At 47.1% G+C, this 19354-nt stretch overlaps 2 protein-coding genes across 6 annotated transcripts in view; both read left to right on the plus strand.

The window, feature by feature from the left end:
- The window catches only part of LOC137615455 (neural-cadherin-like), a 572326-nt gene that overhangs the window by 454328 nt on the left and 98644 nt on the right, over window positions 1-19354 (plus strand). The window lies entirely within an intron of this gene.
- Window positions 1-19354, plus strand: part of LOC137615458 (uncharacterized) — a 37560-nt gene that overhangs the window by 18029 nt on the left and 177 nt on the right. Inside the window, exons 4-7 of the mRNA XM_068345347.1 lie at window positions 6173-6283; window positions 6575-6692; window positions 15260-15383; window positions 19168-19354. The exon at window positions 19168-19354 is cut by the window's right edge and continues 177 nt beyond it. Coding sequence (XP_068201448.1) covers window positions 6173-6283; window positions 6575-6692; window positions 15260-15383; window positions 19168-19253 — 439 coding nt within the window. The 3' untranslated portion in view covers window positions 19254-19354. The remainder of the gene's footprint in view (window positions 1-6172; window positions 6284-6574; window positions 6693-15259; window positions 15384-19167) is intronic.

A 19354-nucleotide genomic window follows, 5' to 3' on the forward strand; every position in this document is an offset into this window, starting at 1 on the left:
TTCTCAAGTTTGGTTGACTCTCCCCGCAGATCGGCTATGAGACGCTCGAAGGTCTGCTGGACTTTTTCTGATCTGGACCACTTGTTGAAGGGAGTCTTTCGCGCCTTCGAGATTTTTAACTTCCTCGATTGGTGCCTGGGGGCCTTAGGCAGGAAGACTGCCCCTTCTGACAAAGACTCGGCCATGCTGATCATGTCCTGTATGGACAAAGCAATTCGCGATGGCTCTGGCGAACTTGCATCTATCTTTGTCTCAGGAGTCCTCAAGAAAAGGGAACATCTATGCTCCTATTTATCGACTGGTATCACCCCTTGCCAGAGGTCACAGTTGATGTTTGCTCCTCTCTCCAAGTTCCTGTTTCCGGAGGAGTTAATCAAGGAGATGGCTGCGGCTCTTATCCAGAAAGATACGCATGACCTCATGGCCTCTTCAGCACGTAAGGCTAAATCCTTATCTTCCGTGCCGAGATCTTACCGCACCCCTGTGGCTGATACACCTGCTACCAGATTCATTCCGCCCTTTCGTGGCAGAGCCCCCAGTAGAGGAAGTACCCGTGCTGACAGTCACCGGGGCAGGTCCAAGAAAGGTGCCAAGTCCACGAAAAACAAGCCTTGACTTCCTTCCTTTCCAGACAGCTGTAGGAGCCAGACTCAAGACCTTCTGGCAAGCCTGGGAGAGCAGAGGTGCAGACGCTCAGTCTGTCAGGTGGCTAAGGGAGGGTTACAGAATTCCGTTCTGCCGCAATCCTCCTCTGACCACGTCTCCCATCAACCTCTCTCCCAACTACAAGGAAAAGGACAAGAGGCTAGCGTTACATCAAGAGGTGTCGCTCCTGTTACAGAAGAAGGCGGTGGTGATAGTCCGGGACCATCAATCCCCGGGCTTTTACAACCGTCTCTTCCTGGTGGCCAAGAAGACAGGAGGTTGGAGACCGGTGCTGGACGTCAGTGCGCTCAATGCTTATGTCACCAAGCAGACGTTCACAATGGAGACGACGAAGTCGGTCCTAGCAGCGGTCAGGCAGGAGGACTGGATGGTCTCGTTAGATCTGAAAGACGCCTACTTTCACGTTCCCATCCATCCAGACTCCCAACCTTTTCTGAGATTCGTCTTTGGAGAGGTTGTGTACCAGTTCCAAGCCCTGTGCTTTGGCCTGAGCACGGCACCTCTTGTGTTTACGCGACTGATGAGGAATATTGCGAAATTCCTTCACTTGGCAGACATCAGAGCCTCCCTTTATTTAGACGACTGGCTTTTAAGAGCTCCCACAAGTCGTCGCTGTCTGGAGAGTCTCAGATGGACTTTGGATTTGACCAAGGAACTGGGCCTCTTGGTCAATTTAGAGAAGTCCCAGCTCGTTCCTTCCCAAACCATCGTTTACCTGGGGATGGAAATTCAGAGTCGAGCTTTTCGGGCTTTTCCGTCGGCCCCAAGAATCAACCAAGCCCTGGAATGCATCCTGAGCATGCTGAGGAGGAACCGATGCTCGGTGAGGCAGTGGATGAGTCTAACAGGGACTCTTTCATCGCTAGCCCTGTTCATCGAGTTAGGGAGACTCCACCTCCGCCCCCTTCAGTACCATCTGGCAGCTCACTGGAACAAGGATATGACGCTCGAGACGGTCTCTATTCCTGTTTCCAAAGAGATGAGGGCTACTCTAACGTGGTGGAAGAACAGCATTCTTCTCAAGGAGGGTCTCTCGTTAGCTGTTCAGACCCCCGACCTTCATCTCTACTCGGACGCATCAGACTCGGGCTGGGGCGCGACATTGGACGGACAGGAATGCTCGGGGACATGGAACCAGGAACAGGGAACGCTTCACATCAATTGCAAGGAGTTGTTGGCAGTCCATCTGGCCTTAATGAACTTCAAGTCCCTCCTGCTAAACAAGGTGGTGGAGGTGAACTCCGACAACACCACAGCCTTGGCGTACATCTCCAAGCAGGGAGGGACTCATTCGAGGAAGCTGTTCGAGATCGCAAGGGACCTCCTCATTTGGTCAAGAAGTCGAAAACTCACGCTGGTTACGAGATTCATTCAGGGCGATATGAATGTTACGGCAGATCGCCTCAGCCGGAAGGGTCAAGTCATCCCCACAGAGTGGACCCTTCACAAGAACGTGTGCAACAGACTTTGGGCCCTGTGGGGTCAGCCAACTATAGATCTGTTCGCTACCTCGATGACCAAGAGGCTCCCTTTGTACTGTTCCCCGATTCCAGACCCGGCAGCAGTTCACATGGATGCTTTTCTGCTGGACTGGTCCCACCTCGACCTGTATGCATTCCCGCCGTTCAAGATCATCAACAGGGTCCTTCAGAAGTTCGTCTCTCACGAAGGGACACGGCTGACGTTGGTTGCTCCCCTTTGGCCTGCAAGAGAATGGTTCACAGAGGTACTACAATGGCTGGTCGACGTTCCCAGGACTCTCCCTCTAAGAGTGGACCTTCTGCGTCAACCTCACGTAAAGAAGGTACACCCAAGCCTCCACGCTCTTCGTCTGACTGCCTTCAGACTATCGAAAGACTCTCAAGAGCTAGAGGCTTTTCGAAGGAGGCAGCCAGAGCGATTGCCAGAGCTAGGAGGATATCCACTCGCAGAGTCTACCAGTCTAAGTGGGAAGTCTTCCGAAGCTGGTGCAGAGCCAATGCAGTTTCCTCTACCAGTACCACTGTAGCCCAAGTTGCTGACTTCCTATTGCATCTTAGGAAGGTTAGATCGCTTTCAGCTCCTACGATCAAAGGGTACAGAAGTATGTTGGCAGCGGTTTTCCGCCACAGAGGCTTGGATCTTTCCACCAACAAAGATCTACAGGACATCCTTAGGTCTTTTGAGACCTCTAAAGAACGTCGGTTGTCCACGCCAGGCTGGAATCTAGACGTAGTCCTAAGGTTCCTCATGTCACCCAGATTTGAACCTCTCCAGTCAGCCTCTTTCAAGGACCTCACTCTAAAAACTCTTTTCCTCGTTTGCCTTGCAACAGCCAAAAGAGTAAGTGAGATTCACGCCTTCAGCAGGAACATAGGTTTCACATCTGAAACGGCTACATGTTCCTTACAGCTCGGTTTTTAGCAAAAAATGAGCTTCCTTCACGTCCTTGGCCTAAATCGTTCGAAATACCCAGCCTTTCCAACATGGTGGGTAACGAACGGGAGAGAGTACTTTGCCCTGTCAGAGCTCTTAAGTACTATCTTAAAAGGTCAAAGCCCTTGCGAGGACAATCGGAGGCCTTATGGTGTGCTATTAAGAAACCTTCACTGCCTATGTCTAAGAACGCAGTTTCTTACTACATAAGGCTTCTGATTAGAGAAGCTCATTCTCATATGAAGGAAGAAGACCTTGCTTTGCTGAAGGTAAGGACACACGAAGTGAGAGCTGTGGCTACTTCAGTGGCCTTCAAACAGAACCGTTCTCTGCAGAGTGTTATGGATGCAACCTATTGGAGGAGCAAGTCAGTATTTGCATCATTCTATCTCAAAGATGTCCAGTCTCTTTACGAGAACTGCTACACCCTGGGACCATTCGTAGCAGCGAGTGCAGTAGTAGGTGAGGGCTCAGCCACTACATTCCCATAATCCCATAACCTTTTTTAACCTTTCTCTTGAATGCTTTTATTGTTGTTTTGGGTTGTACGGTAGGCTAAGAAGCCTTCCGCATCCTAGTTGATTTGGCGGGTGGTCAATTCGTTCTTGAGAAGCGCCTAGGTTAGAGGTTGTGATGAGGTCCTTTAGTATGGGTTGCAGCCCTTTATACTTCAGCACCTAAGAGTCGTTCAGCCTCCTAAGAGGACCGCTGCGCTCAGTAAGGAAGACGTACTTATTAAAGGCAGAGTAATGGTTCAAGTCGACTTCCTTACCAGGTACTTATCATTTTATTTGTTATTTTGAATAACTGATACAAATGAAATACGGGATACTTAGCTTCTTGATTAACATGTATACTGGTTTTCACCCACCTCCCTAGGTGTGAATCAGCTACATGATCATCGGGTAAGATTAATATTGAAAAATGTTATTTTCATTAGTAAAATAAATTTTTGAATATACTTACCCGATGATCATGATTTAATTGACCCACCCTTCCTCCCCATAGAGAACCAGTGGACCGAGGAAATAATGAGGTCTTGTTGACAAGAAGTACTTGAGTACCTGACCACAGATGGCGCTGGTGGGTACACCCCCACCTGTATAGCGATCGCTGGCGTATCCCGTCCTTAGATTTCTGTCGGGCAACGGAGTTGACAGCTACATGATCATCGGGTAAGTATATTCAAAAATTTATTTTACTAATGAAAATAACATATTTAAGAGATTCTAGCTAAACGTGACCGCCATCACGACCCGCCACAGACATGCCAGCGCGGCGGGCTCTCCTCCAATGGCCATTCTTCTATCCAACCATCGCTACAGGGACTGTATTAATCAACTCCTGTTAAAACACTCGTTTGCAATGATAGAACTTATTGATGGGCAATCAATTTGCATAAAATTAGTGGTCATATCTATGTTGACTTTTCATATGTGCAGTGAGATCTAGCAGGATAAGTAGAGATGTTATAGGTTATAGCCACCAAACCTTAAATATTTGTTTACTTTTAATTTACCTTGGCCATCTCCATCTCATCCGCAACGGCGACCCCATATAAAAATGGGAACCAGCTGGGAAGAAGAAGATCTCCATCTTGAAGGTAAACCAACAGTGAGTGGAGTGAGTTTCTGAATTATGTGAAAGTGCTATATTGTGTCAGCAGTTTTTCAGTAACACCGATTTTCCATCTCATTAGAGGAGTTACATGGACTTTTGTTAGTTTTATTAAATATTTAGCCTCGTTAAACCATGGCTGCCATCCCTCAACTCCACAGAATCAGAAAGTGAGGAGTTTATCTTCTTCTGTACAAAAGTTTTTAGAATGATTTATTGTTAATTTGTTCTCATCATTTATTTATTTCCTTATTTCCTCTTCTCACTGGGCTATTTTACCCTGTTGGAGCCCTTGGGCTGATAGCATCTTGCTTTACCTACTAGGGTTGTCATCGTCGGCGCCCACTCGTGTCCGAGTATTGGGTTCTGTCGTTAGCTATCAGCCTCCTATCAGAAGAAGGGTGGAGGAAACGACAGAATGCCAGTAGCTGGGTATATTGTTTTGGGTGGTCGTGGCTTTGCAACGGCCACGCACACACACTTGGCCCACATCGTTTTCACCGCGGCTCAAGACATATGAGACAGGCGGCTTCTCCGATGTTGGTTGCATCGGGCTGCCGGGTTCTTGTTATGTCAAGGCCCGCCTTGTTGCCTGCCCGATAGGCATTGCCCTCTTCCGCCGGCACTGGGAAGCTCCGCCGTTGGGGTCTTGTTTGGTTTGGTTTGGTTTGATTTTGGGGTTTTCCTTCTCTTAGCCTTTGCCTATCTGAAATAAAGGAGAAGGCCTATAGGGGTCCAGTCTTGGTCTGGTCTCTCAGAACTGGCCTTAGCGGTATGGTTGAGCCTGCCAGGGTAGATAAACTACCCCACCGCCATTGCCCAGCCCATCATTGAGACACTCAAGCCCCTCTACTGCAGCAAAGTGCTGGACCATCAGCATGGATAATAATAATAATGATAATAATAGTAAGAGTTGGTCAAGGTTGTTTCTTGGTTTATATTTTTACCTCAATAATTGTCTCCAGGACAGAACACTAATCATATACACCTGTACTGTGCCGACATTAATGGTACTGTATACAGTATGGTACTACTGTACTGTATAGAGTATTGGTTTTTATATTTGAAACAAAGCTATTTTTAGAATTTTAGATTACTGTATTTAGATATACAGGTGTTTAAATGTTTCTCTCATGGAACACAGATAATTTGGTCATTATGTTTATATGACCATAATAGATATATTGCTAGAGAAGGTAATTATTTTTGGGCAATGGGTTTTGTGTGATCTGTTTTCTACTGCTAGTATTAATAAAGTGATAGATATGACCAATATATTAATGTTTTTTATAATTAATAACAAAGTTTTCCATAATGAATTGTAAAGGTTTTTTTTATTTGCAGAGGAAAGAAACTTGAAAAATATACTCTTATAATTAAGATATTTATTGTTCACAAAAGTACTTTTTACAAATGTTTAGTTCATAAATACTTCTGTTATATCATCTGGAAAATAATTAAAAATTTCTTACAGCATAGATGAGGTATCAAGCATTAAGACAAAAACTAAGAAGTTGGAACAAGAGTACAAGTGTTGGAAGTCTTTATTAAAGGAGAGAAAACTTGCATGTCGATCTGCTGAAAGGTAAGCAATATCTCTCTCTCTCTCTCTCTCTCTCTCTCTCTCTCTCTCTCTCTCTCTCTCTCTCTCTCTCTCTCTCTCTCTCTCTCTCTCTCTCTCTCTCTCTCTCTCTCAGTAACAAAATATTGAAGGAATGTTCTATTGTTAAGTTTTGAATGAACTGTTTGTTCTAACTACTATTTATTTATGTAACTATAATGAAAGAGTAGTTTCTTTTGGGTAAATAGAGACCATACGAAGAACTTCTCTTCCAATTTGAGTTCATTTCATCTTGTATTTCTATTTTTACTTTAGGGAATTTAACGAAGCCAAATCTGGTGAGACAAAGATAGAGGATGACTGCGCAAAAACTTTGACGAGTGCACAGAAGAGCATATTAGCGAGTAGACCGGATTACAGTCAGTATATAGAGGTAAGGTTAAGAACTGTAGTCTCTCGTTAAATCTTTTACAGTAGATTCATTTTCTTATAATCTGCTGTTTGTTTTACAATGCCTATGGATACTGCGTTCAGGTTGTGTTATTTTTCTGAATGAGTGATTATTATTATTATTATTATTATTATTATTATTATTATTATTATTATTATTATTCAAATTAAAACCTTGGTTAAGGAAGCAGAATGCTACAAGCCCAAGGGCTCCAACAGGTAAAGCAGCCCAGTGAGGAAAGGGAATAAGGGAATAGCAAATGAACTATATTTGTTCCGTAACTGGAGTACAAACCACGCTATTTAAAGTGGGTAATTACTTTCGGCGTAGCTGAAAGGATGAGCCATTAGGATTTTAACGAGTGTTTACTACCCCACCGCTAGTTAGCGGGGGTTAGGGAGGGTAGTTACCTACCCTTCCCCCTCACACACCTGTGTGGTAAGCTCACTTTGCTATCGGCTCGGGTGCTAGTCAGACGTGTCCGCTGTCACCCTCGCCTACACGACAGCCATTTAATCTATGCTTTTTGCTTTTTCTTTTCTAGGGTGTTGTGAAGTTGGCCTCTACAATGCGAAAGTGCCCTGGGTTACCTGAACGCCCTTGTGGGACCTTCATGTCGTCAATAGACACGGACTCACACACCTTATGCCCTTATTGTAGGGGTCAATGGTGTGATAGTGGTAACATATGTATTGAATGTAGGGAGTGGTCTACCTCCCAGTGGGAGAGGTTTTCCCGGCGCCGGAAGAAGTCCACGGGATATTTCTCCTTCAAAGGTTTCTTTGAAGAAGGAAAATCCTAAGGGCTCTTCTTCCGTGGCCCAAACCTCCTCCGAAGCTCCCAATCGTCGAGTGGTAGCGTAGGCCGTACTGTTGACCGATCTCGGGGTTTGGGAGAGGGAGTCGCCTCCCATAGCGAGGCAGCTCCTCCTCATCCCCCGGGGGAGGATTTAATTATTTCTCCTTCTGTTGATGTAAATAATGATGATCTTTTGCAGCTTTGGGCTTCCTTGGGGCTTCAGGGCTCGCCCTCCAAGGAAGCCCTGTTTGAAATGATCAGGTTGGGAGCAGCTGTCAAACAGTCACCGGCGGTAGCAGAGGTTGACCCTCTGTCTATTGTCGAGGCTGTTGTGGCAGAGGCTTCCAATGAGAGTGTTCAAACCCCTGCTCCTGTTGTAGCTGAAGGCTTAGCTCCCCCCTCCGAACATCCTTCGAGGGAGGAACTAAGTCCAACGGTCTCTCCTGCGGGTGATTTTCCCCCCCGGGGGAGTTCACTGACAGAGACTCCTCTTCGGAGGACTGCCGATGGTTTGCCTGCTGCTCCCAGAGTACGTATAAGACGTAAGGCTCGCCTTCCTCTTCGTCGCCGAGGTCTTCCTTCTCCTCACAAGGGTGTTAGGAGGCGCCTCTTCGGATCTTCATCCTCGCAGTCCCCCGCAGAGGAACCTCATCCTTCAGCTACCGTTCCTGCCAGACCTGCTGACCTGCCCTCGCCCTTCCTGGCTGCAGATCCGCTGTGGGCGCCCACCCATCCCGTTTTCCAACGGGCACCGGTCCCTTCGGGGCAAAAGGGTCTTTCACACATCGTGTGTAAGTCCCTTAAGCGCCAGGTTTCCCCTGTGCGCCAACGTTCGCCTGCGCGCCAGCGCGCTACTGCTTACAAACGCCCCCCTGTTGCAGTCTCATCTCGCCAGCGCTCTCCTGCACGCTCACGATCTCCTGCACACCCACGATCTCCTGCTCGGCCAGCAGTTCCAGAGACTACGCGCCCACGATCTCCTGCTCGCCAGCGGACCTCTGCGCACCCTCAGCCTGATGCACACCATCGACGCCTTCCGTCTCCTGATCGTTTGTGATCTCCTGTGCGCCAGCGCTCTCCTGCTCGCCAGCGCTCTCCTGCTCGCCAGCGCTCTCCTGCTCGTCAGTGCTCTCCTGCTCGTCAGTGCTCTCCTGCTCGCCAGCGCTCCCCTGCTCGCCAGCGCTCTCCTGCTCGCCAACGCTTGCCTGCTCGCCCTCGATCTTCGGATCAGGGCTCCAGAGAGAAGTTTTCAGCCTCCCCTGCTCGCCAGCGCTCTCCTCCACACCACCGGTCGCTTACGCGCCTCTGGATCTCGCCTGCTCGCCATCCCTCTCCTATGCGCCATCGCCCGCAGTCTCCATCGCGCCCACTGCCAGAACTTCTGTTCCAGATGAGCGCCCTCCTGCGCGCCCGCGCGCTAGGGATATTTCCCCTAAACGCGCGCGCCCAACGGCTCCACCCTTACGGGACCTTCAGGATCCTGTGGCTGCACACCATCCGAGGTCTCCGGAACGCACACCTGCGCGCCAACGCGCCCCTTCACCTACACGCCCGCGCGCCCTGTCGCCTGCGCGCCCACGAGCTCCATCTCCTGCGAGCCATCGTTCGCCCACGCGCCAACGCGCGCCCTCTCCCATGCGTCAACGCTCGCCTGCGCGCCAACGCACACCCTCGCCTACGCTCCATCGCTCCCTTGCGTGCCATCGCTCACCTGCGTGCCATCGCTCACCTGCGTGCCATCGCTTGCCCGCGCGCCCTCGCCATCACCCACGCGCGCCAACGCACGCACGAGCAATTGCCCCCCGAGCTAGGCAATGGGCTATCGCGCGAGCGCGATCCACAGCGCGTTCCCACACGAGATCCTGCAGTACAACGCGCAGTCAGGTCATCCTAATCACGTCCCCCCCCCGTAAGCGCAGGACAGCGCGCTTAACGGAGGGAGGGAAATATCCGGACAGGTCTAGAAACATTTCTTCCACAGCTTCTTCTTTTCAGGCAGACCCTGTTGTAGTTTCCACTCCTAGGGATCTTACGATCCCCTTCCCTCCAGAGGGTGTCTCTGACAGCGCTGCTGTCAGTCGGCAGCCCTGGTTTGGGCCCTTGATTAGAGCGGTTGCACAGGCTTTCAAGCCCGCTTTCTCTGAACTAGGCCTCAAATCAGCGGCTATCTTGGCCCCCCTGAAGAGGAAGAGAGGAGTGGACGACGTGGTTACTTCTCCAAGGGCGAAACTGGCTCCTCGGAAGTCGTCGAGGAAGGCTCCCTCCCCTCCCTAGACTTTCTCTCCATCCCCTGTGGACGAGGATTTTCCGTCCTCAGGGGATTCACGTGAGGTGAGGCGTTCTCCCATTGCACCAATGGGAGAAACCTCACCTCGCGCTGAGAAGTCTCCTCGGGTGGAGGTGGAGAAGAGCCCCCCACCATCTTTGTTGGAATCCTGCATCCCTCCCAGGAGGGAGTTGAAGGACTCCAAGATGATTCCGAAATCTTCTTCGAGGATCAGACCAGAGCCAGCTAAGCCCGCGGAGAACATCCACGAGTCCCCCCAAGAAAAGCCTTTGGGGACTGGAGACCTTGCTGCTAGTCCATCAGGAGGAGAGCCGCAAGAGTCGGAGCATGCCTTCTGGCAAGTTCTGACTCTGATGAGGAACCTTAACGGATTCTCGGATCCAGAGACTCCTCCTCGAGAGGGCAAGGACACGATTCTGGACCGAGTCTTTGGTACCCAGAAGCCCCCTAAAGCCAGCGCGGCTTTGCCTTGGTCCCAGGGGGTCAAGAGTGCCAGAGATAAGGTGGAGAGCCAGCTCTCCGAGCTAGCCTCCTCCAGCCGTTCCAGTGCCGGAAACAAACTCCTCCCACCTCCTCGTGTCCACCAGAGGAGGTACTTCGAGATCATGGAGGAGTCCTGTTTAGCTCTTCCCCTCCACCACTCGGTGGAAGAGCTCTCCAGGGGAGTCCCTCTGGAGAGACTCTCCAACCATCCAGTGTTGTTCTCGGCCTCGGAGATCCTCTGCCAGGAGTAGGTAGCGAAGTGTGCCATGCAGGCCACTTCGTGGCTGGATATCTGGCTAGGATCTCTTGGCATCCTGATACGATCCAAAGACTTGTCTAAGGAGAGTACCAGGAAGGCCTTGGAGACCTTTCTTCTTTCAGGCACTCGTACCATCGAGTTTCTGGCCCACCAAGTCTTGAACTTGTGGGCTAATACTATCCTGAAACGCCGAGATACGGTGTTTGAAAGATTCAACTCGAAGATCCCCAACACCGAGGTCAGTAAGCTCAGACATTCCTCCCTTTTGGGGAGTACTGTAGTATGTTTGAGCCAAAAGACGTAGAGCAGGCGGCTGAGAGGTGGAGGAAGTCCAACCAGGACTCCCTCCTCCAGAGGGCTTTAACATCAAAGCCCTATAAGCCTCCAGCACCTCAACAACCTCGCCCTGCAAAGACGACAAAGCCGGCAGTAGCAGCAAAGGCAACGGTGTCCAAACAGCCCTTTCCCGTCAAGGACAGGAAAGGCAAGAAGTCCTCCAGGGGAGGCAAAACTCCTAGGGGGAGTGGCCAAGGCCGCAAACGCTAGGATTGGCAGTCCCCCCGCACGTCCACCAGTGGGGGGATGCCTTCAAAGTTGCGCGGACAGGTGGCAGCAACTCGGGGCCGATTCCTGGACGATCTCCGTGATCAGCCAAAGATATCGCGTCCCGTTCGTAACATCTCTACCTCCCCTGACAGCGAATCCAGTGTCGTTGAGCTCCCTTGCCATGGGATCGGCAAGAGGGCAAGCCTTTTGGGCAGAAGTCGAGACCATGTTGAAGAAGGACGCTCTCCAGGAGGTCGTCGACAGGTCCCCAGGCTTCTACAGTTGACTCTTTCTTATAAAGAAGGCGTCTGGAGGCTGGAGACCAGTCATCGACCTTTCAGCTCTGAACAGGTTTGTCAAGCAGACCCCGTTCAGCATGTAGACGGCAGACACGGTCAGACTCGCAGTGAAACCGCGAGACTTCATGTGCACACTGGATCTGAAGGACGCGTACTTCCAGATCCCAATCCATCCGTCTTCAAGGAAGTACCTAAGATTCAGCCTAGACAACAAGATCTACCAGTTCAAGGTGCTGTGTTTCGGTCTCTCCACAGCACCTCAGGTTTTCACCAGAGTGTTCACCCTGATATCTTCGTGGGCACACAGGATCAGCATCCGTCTCCTCCGTTACCTGGACGACTGGCTGATCCTAGCAGACTCGGAGTCAACCCTTCTTCGACACCGAGACAAACTTCTGGGGATTTGCCAAGATCTAGGGATCATGGTAAATCTCGAGAAGTCTTCTCTGCTTCCTACCCAAAGACTGGTATATCTAGGCATGATATTGGACACCAATCTCCACAAAGCCTTCCCATCAGACGACAGGATAGCAAGGCTGAGGAAGGCCGCAGGTCCTTTCCTCTGACGAGAGAAACTCCCAGCCCAATCGTAGTTACGTCTCCTCGGCCATCTCTCATCCTTGGTCCGTCTAGTTCCCAACGGTCGTCTCAGAATGAGATCCCTGCTATGGCGACTCAAGTCCCGGTGAAGTCAAGGACACGATTCCCCGGACGTCTTGATCCCTATGGGTCTCGCGGAACGGACGGACCTTCAGTGGTGGGTGGCAGACGAGAACCTACGAAAGGGAGTGGATCTTCTCGTCCTCCCCCCGGATTTGATGCTGTTTTCAGACGCCTCAAAGAAAGGGTGGGGGCCCCACGTTCTGAACCACAGGACCTCAGGCCTGTGGTCAGAATCAGAAAAGTGCCTCCATATAAATCTGCTAGAAATGAAGGCCGTTTTTCTGGCCCTTCAACAGTTCCAAGAGCACAGTAGTGGCTTACGTCAACAAGCAGAGAGGTACCTTTTCAGAACAGCAATCCCATCTTGCACTCGATTCCACTTTTGGGTCGCTTCATTCCGAGCAAAAGGAATGTGCTTGCCGACAGTCTGAGCAGAGCGTCTCAGATAGTGAGTACCGAGTGGTCTTTGGATCGTCAAGTAGCCAACAAAGTCCTGACTTTGTTGGGTTCCCCGACTGTGGATCTGTTCGCGACAGCGTTGAACTTCAAACTGCCGCTGTACTGCTCCCCAGTCCCGGACCCCAAGGCTCTCTGGCAAGATGCTTTCCAACAACGGTGGGACAACATCGATGTATACGCCTTTCCCCCGTTCTGTCTGATGAGGAGGGTACTCAACAAGACCAGACTATCGGTCAACCTCTCGATGACTTTCATAGCTCCGCTGTGGCATCACGCGGAATGGTTCCGGGACCTTCTGCAACTCCTTACAGAGCCTCCGAGAAAACTCCCTCCGCGACACGAGCTACTCAAACAACCACACGGCAACATCTTTCACAAAGCCGTAGCTTCGCTTCGGCTTCATGCCTGGAGACTATCCAGCATCTCCTCGCAGAGAGAGGATTTTCGCAACAAGTTGCGGAAAGGATGTCTGGACACCTGCGAAAGTCATCCGCAGGGGTCTACCAGGCAAAGTGGAGAGTTTTCTGTGGTTGGTGTCATGGAAGGGGTATCTCTTCATTCGATGCCACTATTCCAGCAATAGTGGAGCTCTTCGTGTACTTGTGAGAAGAAATGCGCCTTTCAGTCTCGGCAGTGAAAGGCTATCGCTCAGCCTTAAGTCTAGCCTTCAGGCTCAAAGGAGTGTACATTTCTTCTTCGCTAGAACTTTCCCTACTCATACGTAGTTATGAACTTACCTGCCCTCAGTCGGAAGTGAGACCTCCTCGATGGAACGTGGTTCGAGTTCTCAGGTCTCTTAAGAGACCTCCCTACAAACCATTACGCCAGGCTTCAGATCGCCACCTTACTTGGAAGACGGTGTTCCTACTAGCTTTGGCGTCAGCCAAGCTAGTTAGCGAACTTCATGGTCTCTCGTATGACATCTCCCATTCAAGGGGATGCGGGGAGGTAACGTTCAACTTCGTCCCTGAGTTTATTGCTAAGACTCAGAATCCGGGAGTGCCGGACCCTCGGTTCGATTCCTTCCGGATTTCGAGTCTTCGTTCCGTAACAGATGACCCAGACCATCTCCTACTATGTCCAGTAAGGAGTCTGAGGCTATACCTGAAGAGAACAGCTGCAGTTCATCCCCAAGTGCAGGCATTGTTTGTTAGCACTGGGAGATCGAAGAGGAGGGTTACCAAGAACACCATCTCAGCATGGATTCGAAAGGCAATCCATCTGTCCCTGAATCCTGACCCTTCTCCATCACGTCGTCCTAGAGCTCATGATGTCAGGGGTGTAGCTACGTCCCTGGCCTTCAAGAAGAACTTCTCAGTGACGCAGGTTCTACAAGCAGGGGTATGGTAGCTTCAAACGACCTTCACAGCCCACTACCTGCAAGACGTAACCCACAGGAGGCTCGATACGTTCTCTATCGGCCCTGTGGTGGCTACACAACAGCTGGTTTAAACCTCAGGCTCCTTAATGGACAAGTAGCAGAGGGTTGAGGGCATTGTTACCTGGTTTAGTCTGCATGAAAGAAAAGGTATGTCTGGCCCTTATTCTTTTCTTCATCCTCCCCTCTCTTGGGGAAAGTAGCATCCTGGGTTCTCTGCACAGCTGACCTCAAACCACTGCAGGTAAACCATGTTCCCTTGTGTTCCTAGTATTAAGTTAATACTGTCGCGTCCCCATTCCCTGACGAGGTGGTATTGGGAGAGTCCTAGCCTAAAGTTTCCATCTAAAGAACTTCAGGTCAACTTCCTAGGACGAGTCACACTTTTTCCTTCACACACAGCTTACGTAGGCCGCAGCCCTTGCATAGCAAGATGCGAGCGAGGTGCAGGGACTCTTTATTGTTGAGTACTGACACACTCAGATAATGAGTCCCCGGGCGAAGCCAAAAGCCAGTATGGCTGGGACTTATTCCACCCTTCCTAAGGGCTAAGTCACCCACTTTAAATAGCATGGTTTGTATTCCAGTTACGGAACAAATGACAAATTCGGAGATAATTTGTATTTTTCCTAACTATACAAACCTTAGCTATTTAATCAAACTTGCCCGCCAGCCCTGTCCCCCATGAAGTCCTACCTCTAAGCAAAAGTGGAGCTACAACACAGGTGTGTGAAGGGGGAGGGTAGCTAACTACCCTCCCTACCCCCTGCTAACTAGCAGTGGGGTAATAATCCCTCGTTAAGATTTTATGGCTCGTCCTTTCAGCTACGCGAAAGTAATTACCCACTTTAAATAGCTAAGGTTTGTATAGTTAGGAAAAATACAAATTATCTACGAATTTATCATATTCTTTAAATGACTCCAAAGAATTAATTAATATGACTCGGTGATTCCCTTAAACTGCTTTGTAGTAACAATCTAATTATCTTTGCCAAAAAAGTTGGAAGGAGGTTATGTTTTACCCCCTGTTTGTATGTGTGTATGAGTTTCTTTATGAACAGCTTCCTGGCCACAATGTTAATCGTAGAGTAATGAAACATGCAGGGATTAACTTTTATGTATAAAGCTGGAAATTATTAAATTTTGGAAGGTCAAGGTCAAGGGTCAAGGTCACGGTCAATCAAAAGGTTGAGCTATAAGCTGAAGTGGCGGATGTCTGCGCTCTACTGAGTGCCCCTTTAGCTGCCGTAATGTTATTGCTTTCTGAGTATTATGCTTTACATATACCCCATTTTATTTTGATTATTTTTGTTATAAAGTTTCAATTGAAAGCCATGCTTTCAAGATGGTAATGATTATGAATTTTCCTTCTAATAGGAGATCAAGACAGCATACGAGAAGACATTCTTTTTTATGCGGGAAGTAAATCGTACTTCGAACATCGTTAGTAACTTTCTGACGGCATGCGACGCGGTGGCCGATTCATCCTACCTTATAGTTGGTAAGTGTTTTGATATACAATTTTTCTTCATAGAAATGTAAGGGAAATGTACAGTACGTACAGTTTACATTAGTCTTGCGAAGGAGAATAATACATTTCATGTAAAAGGAAAGGAGAACATTTAGAGATTTGAACAGGTCCTAAACTTACAAACACTTGACTTACAAAATTTTGGAGATGCAAACACAAATCCAATTAAAAATAACAAAAATCCATCCATATACCAAAGCACTTCCCTCAGTTTTGAGGGTAGCCGACATCAAAAGAAAAAAAAAAAAAAAAATGGGGGCGACCTCTCCTCTCTACGTTCCTCCCAGCCTGACAAGGGACTCAACCGAGTTCGGTTGGTACTACTAGGGTGCCACAGCCCACCCTCCCACATTATCCACCACAGATGAAGCTTCATAACGCTGACTCCCCTACTGCTGCTATCTCCGCGGTCATCTAAGGCACCGGAGGAAGCAGCAGGGCCTACCGGAACTGCATCACAATCGCTCGCCATTCATTCCTATTTCTAGCACGCTCTCTTGCCTCTCTCACATCTATCCTCCTATCACCCAGAGCTTCCTTCGCTCCATCCATCCACCCAAACCTTGGCCTTCCTCTTGTATTTCTCCCATCAACTCTTGCATTCATCACCTTCTTTAGCAGACAGCCATTTTCCATTCTCTCAACATGGCCAAACCACCTCAACACTTCCATATCCACTCTGGCTGCTAACTCATTTCTTACACCCGTTCTCACTCTCACCACTTCGTTCCTAACCCTATCTACTCGAGATACACCAGCCATACTCCTAAGACACTTCATCTCAAACACATTCAATTTCTGTCTCTCCGTCACTTTCATTCCCCACATTTAATACAGTAGGCCAAACAACATTTGTAGCAATCAGATAATTTTTCCATATGAAACCCGACTATTTGCTGACTTTTGTTGCTGGAAATCATAGGTATGGGACTCAGGTTGGGCTTCCCCTATGCCAAAATGTAACAAATTCGACTTACGAACATCTTCTTGGAACCTATTAGTTTTGTAAGTTGATGACCTTCTGTATACAGTACACACAATCCTCAAAGTAGTTAAAAACCTACAGTGGTACTTTTACTGATGCCTTTATGTCTGGTCAAAAGTTAAACCTTGAAACTCATGCTAAGTTATGATAGGTAAACAGGTAGTTAAAAACCTACAGTGGTACTTTTACCGATACCTTTATGTCTGGTCAAAAGTTAAGCCTTGAAACTCATGGGGATAAGTTATGATAGGTAAACAGGTAGTTAAAAACCTACAGTGGTACTTTTACTGATACCTTTATGTCTGGTCTAAAGTTAAGCCTTGAAACTCATGATAAGTTATGATAGGTAAACAGGTAGTTAAAAACCTACAGTGGTACTTTTACTGATACCTTTATGTTTGGTCTAAAGTTAAGCCTTGAAACTCATGATAAGTTATGATAGGTAAACAGGTAGTTAAAAACCTACAGTGGTACTTTTACCGATGCCTTTATGTCTGGTCAAAAGTTAAGCCTTGAAACTCATGATAAGTTATGATAGGTAAACAGGTAGTTAAAAACCTACAGTGGTACTTTTACCGATGCCTTTATGTCTGGTCAAAAGTTAAGCCTTGAAACTCATGATAAGTTATGATAGGTAAACAGGTAGTTAAAAACCTACAGTGGTACTTTTACTGATACCTTTATGTCTGGTCTAAAGTTAAGCCTTGAAACTCATATGTAAACCAGTGAAAGTACTACTACTTCTAGATTGCCTTGCGTATAGCAGTAGTTAAAATATGTGTGGGATGAGCTTCCCGTGCACAATCTGTCTCCCGTTTACATTCCTCACTTCTTTTTCAAATCTAGTCATGGAAAGATGTGACATGTGTCATTGAACTTCATCAATATTTAGAAGTTATCCAGGACATTTTGCTACTTTGCAATGATCTTTCTGTTGCTTCTGCTATTCACAGGTAACAATCAAGTTTAGAATTTAAATTTAATATGCTTATGGTCTCCACTGGGTAATTTGCAGGGATGGTATTTTGTTTGTAGTTCTATTTACTATACTGTGGAAAGGTCCATTGAGACACCACAAAAGTGACTGTAACAAGAATCACTGATACTGTAATTCTGTTTTGATTTCATCTATATGCACCAGACAACACTAAGATAATCAAAAAATTCTTCTTCACTCAAAGGGTTAGCTACTGTACTGTAATTGTTCAGTTGCTACTTTCCACCTGGGAAGGGTAGAAGAGACTCTTTAGTAAGCAACTATTGTAGAAGGACACTCGAAAACAAACCATTGATCTCTAGTCTTGGGTAGTACCCTAGCCTCTGTACCATGGTTTTCCACTGTCTTAAGTAAGAGTTCTCTTGCTTAAGGGTACACTCAGGTACAATATTCTATTTGTTTCTTTATTTCCTTTCCTCACTGGGTTAATTTCCCTGTTGGAGGATTTGGACTTGTAGCATCTACTGATGCAACTAGGTTGTAGCTTAGCTAGTAATAATAATGATGATGATGATAATAATTTGCAGTGCCCCTTAAGTGGCGCAGTAAGTGATCCTTGTTTCTTAACATTGTCCCTTGTCATATGTATTGCTTTTTGCCTTTTTCTATTTCCTTTAGTTCCCTTTGATCTATTTATCAAGATGTCCAATTCATTAATGAAGTTACTTGGTTTCAAATTTCTCTTCTGACTCTGTGTAGCATTTCATAATCATTTTGACAAAGTTATACAAGTCTATAAAACAATGAAATCTGTGGTCATATTAAGCTAATTTATCTCTCTTTAACTAGTAGAATATGAAAATTGGGCAACGATGCTAAACCAGGCATAAACACTGCGAAGTCAGGTAATGTAGAAGTCGTAAGAGTTAAGAGAGGATCTGATTAAGTTAGGAAAATGGTCCAGAAAATGGCAAATGCCTTTCAACTGTGGAAGCTGGGTAATGAAATAGAAAATGTGGACCAGGAGGAAGAGCTCGGCATTATTATTAACAACAATTTGAAGTTCACCAAGAAGAGCATAAAATATGAAAAGAAAGCACAGAAACTAATAGGTTACATAAAGAGACAATTCAAATACAGAAATAAAGACATTGTGCTGTAGCTGTACACATCACTAGTAAGACCTTATCTAGAATATGGAGTCCAATTCTGGGCTCCAAGTCTTCAGAAGGATATAGATAGACTGGAAGCAGTACAAGCTAGGGTCACCAAACTAGTTCCAAAATTAAGACAATTTGGATATAGACGGAGAATGGAACATTCGAACCTATTTGATCTACAAACTCGATGACTAGGAGGACAGCTAATTGATACATTCAAAATTCTTAAAGGAATAACAAATATAGAGTACAATAACCTCTTTTCGCTTAGCACAAATCAGTCCGATGACAGATACAAACTGGAATTGAAAAGATACAACACCACTCAATGTGGTAATTTCTTTACTTACAAAGTACTGTAGCAAATACAGGGAACAGAATTCTAGTGGATGTAGTGAACAGTGACACGGTAAACGAATTCAAGATCATAAAAACTCTAAATGTTTAAACTAAATCGTTCCACCCAAGACCAAATGGAGTATCCGCACATGGACTGAAAAGTATTTGAGACATCCAAAATCCTTGTAACTCCCTGTGACTCTCTCTAATGAATATAAAAACAACATTCTCAGCCCATGAGTAGAGGACTACTTTCAGAAAAGTTAATATTAGGACTCTTGAAATAATTCTGTTTGAGAAGACATACATATAGCATATGTATTTTACTTTCAGAGGAAATGACCTTTGGTACTATGAAGCCCCGCCATTTGAAGTGTTCGTTGAAGACCTTAATGAAGCTGGGTGATAAACCAGTGTAACTCGAAGCAAAAACTAACTACAGGTATTAGATGAGAATTATTTTCATATGGAAAAATGTTTACAGACTTTTGTTTTCACTTTGTGCCATCTTTTATGCAAG

This window comes from Palaemon carinicauda, chromosome 21 (assembly GCF_036898095.1).
Source record: "Palaemon carinicauda isolate YSFRI2023 chromosome 21, ASM3689809v2, whole genome shotgun sequence".
Taxonomy (NCBI): Eukaryota; Metazoa; Arthropoda; class Malacostraca; order Decapoda; family Palaemonidae; genus Palaemon; species Palaemon carinicauda.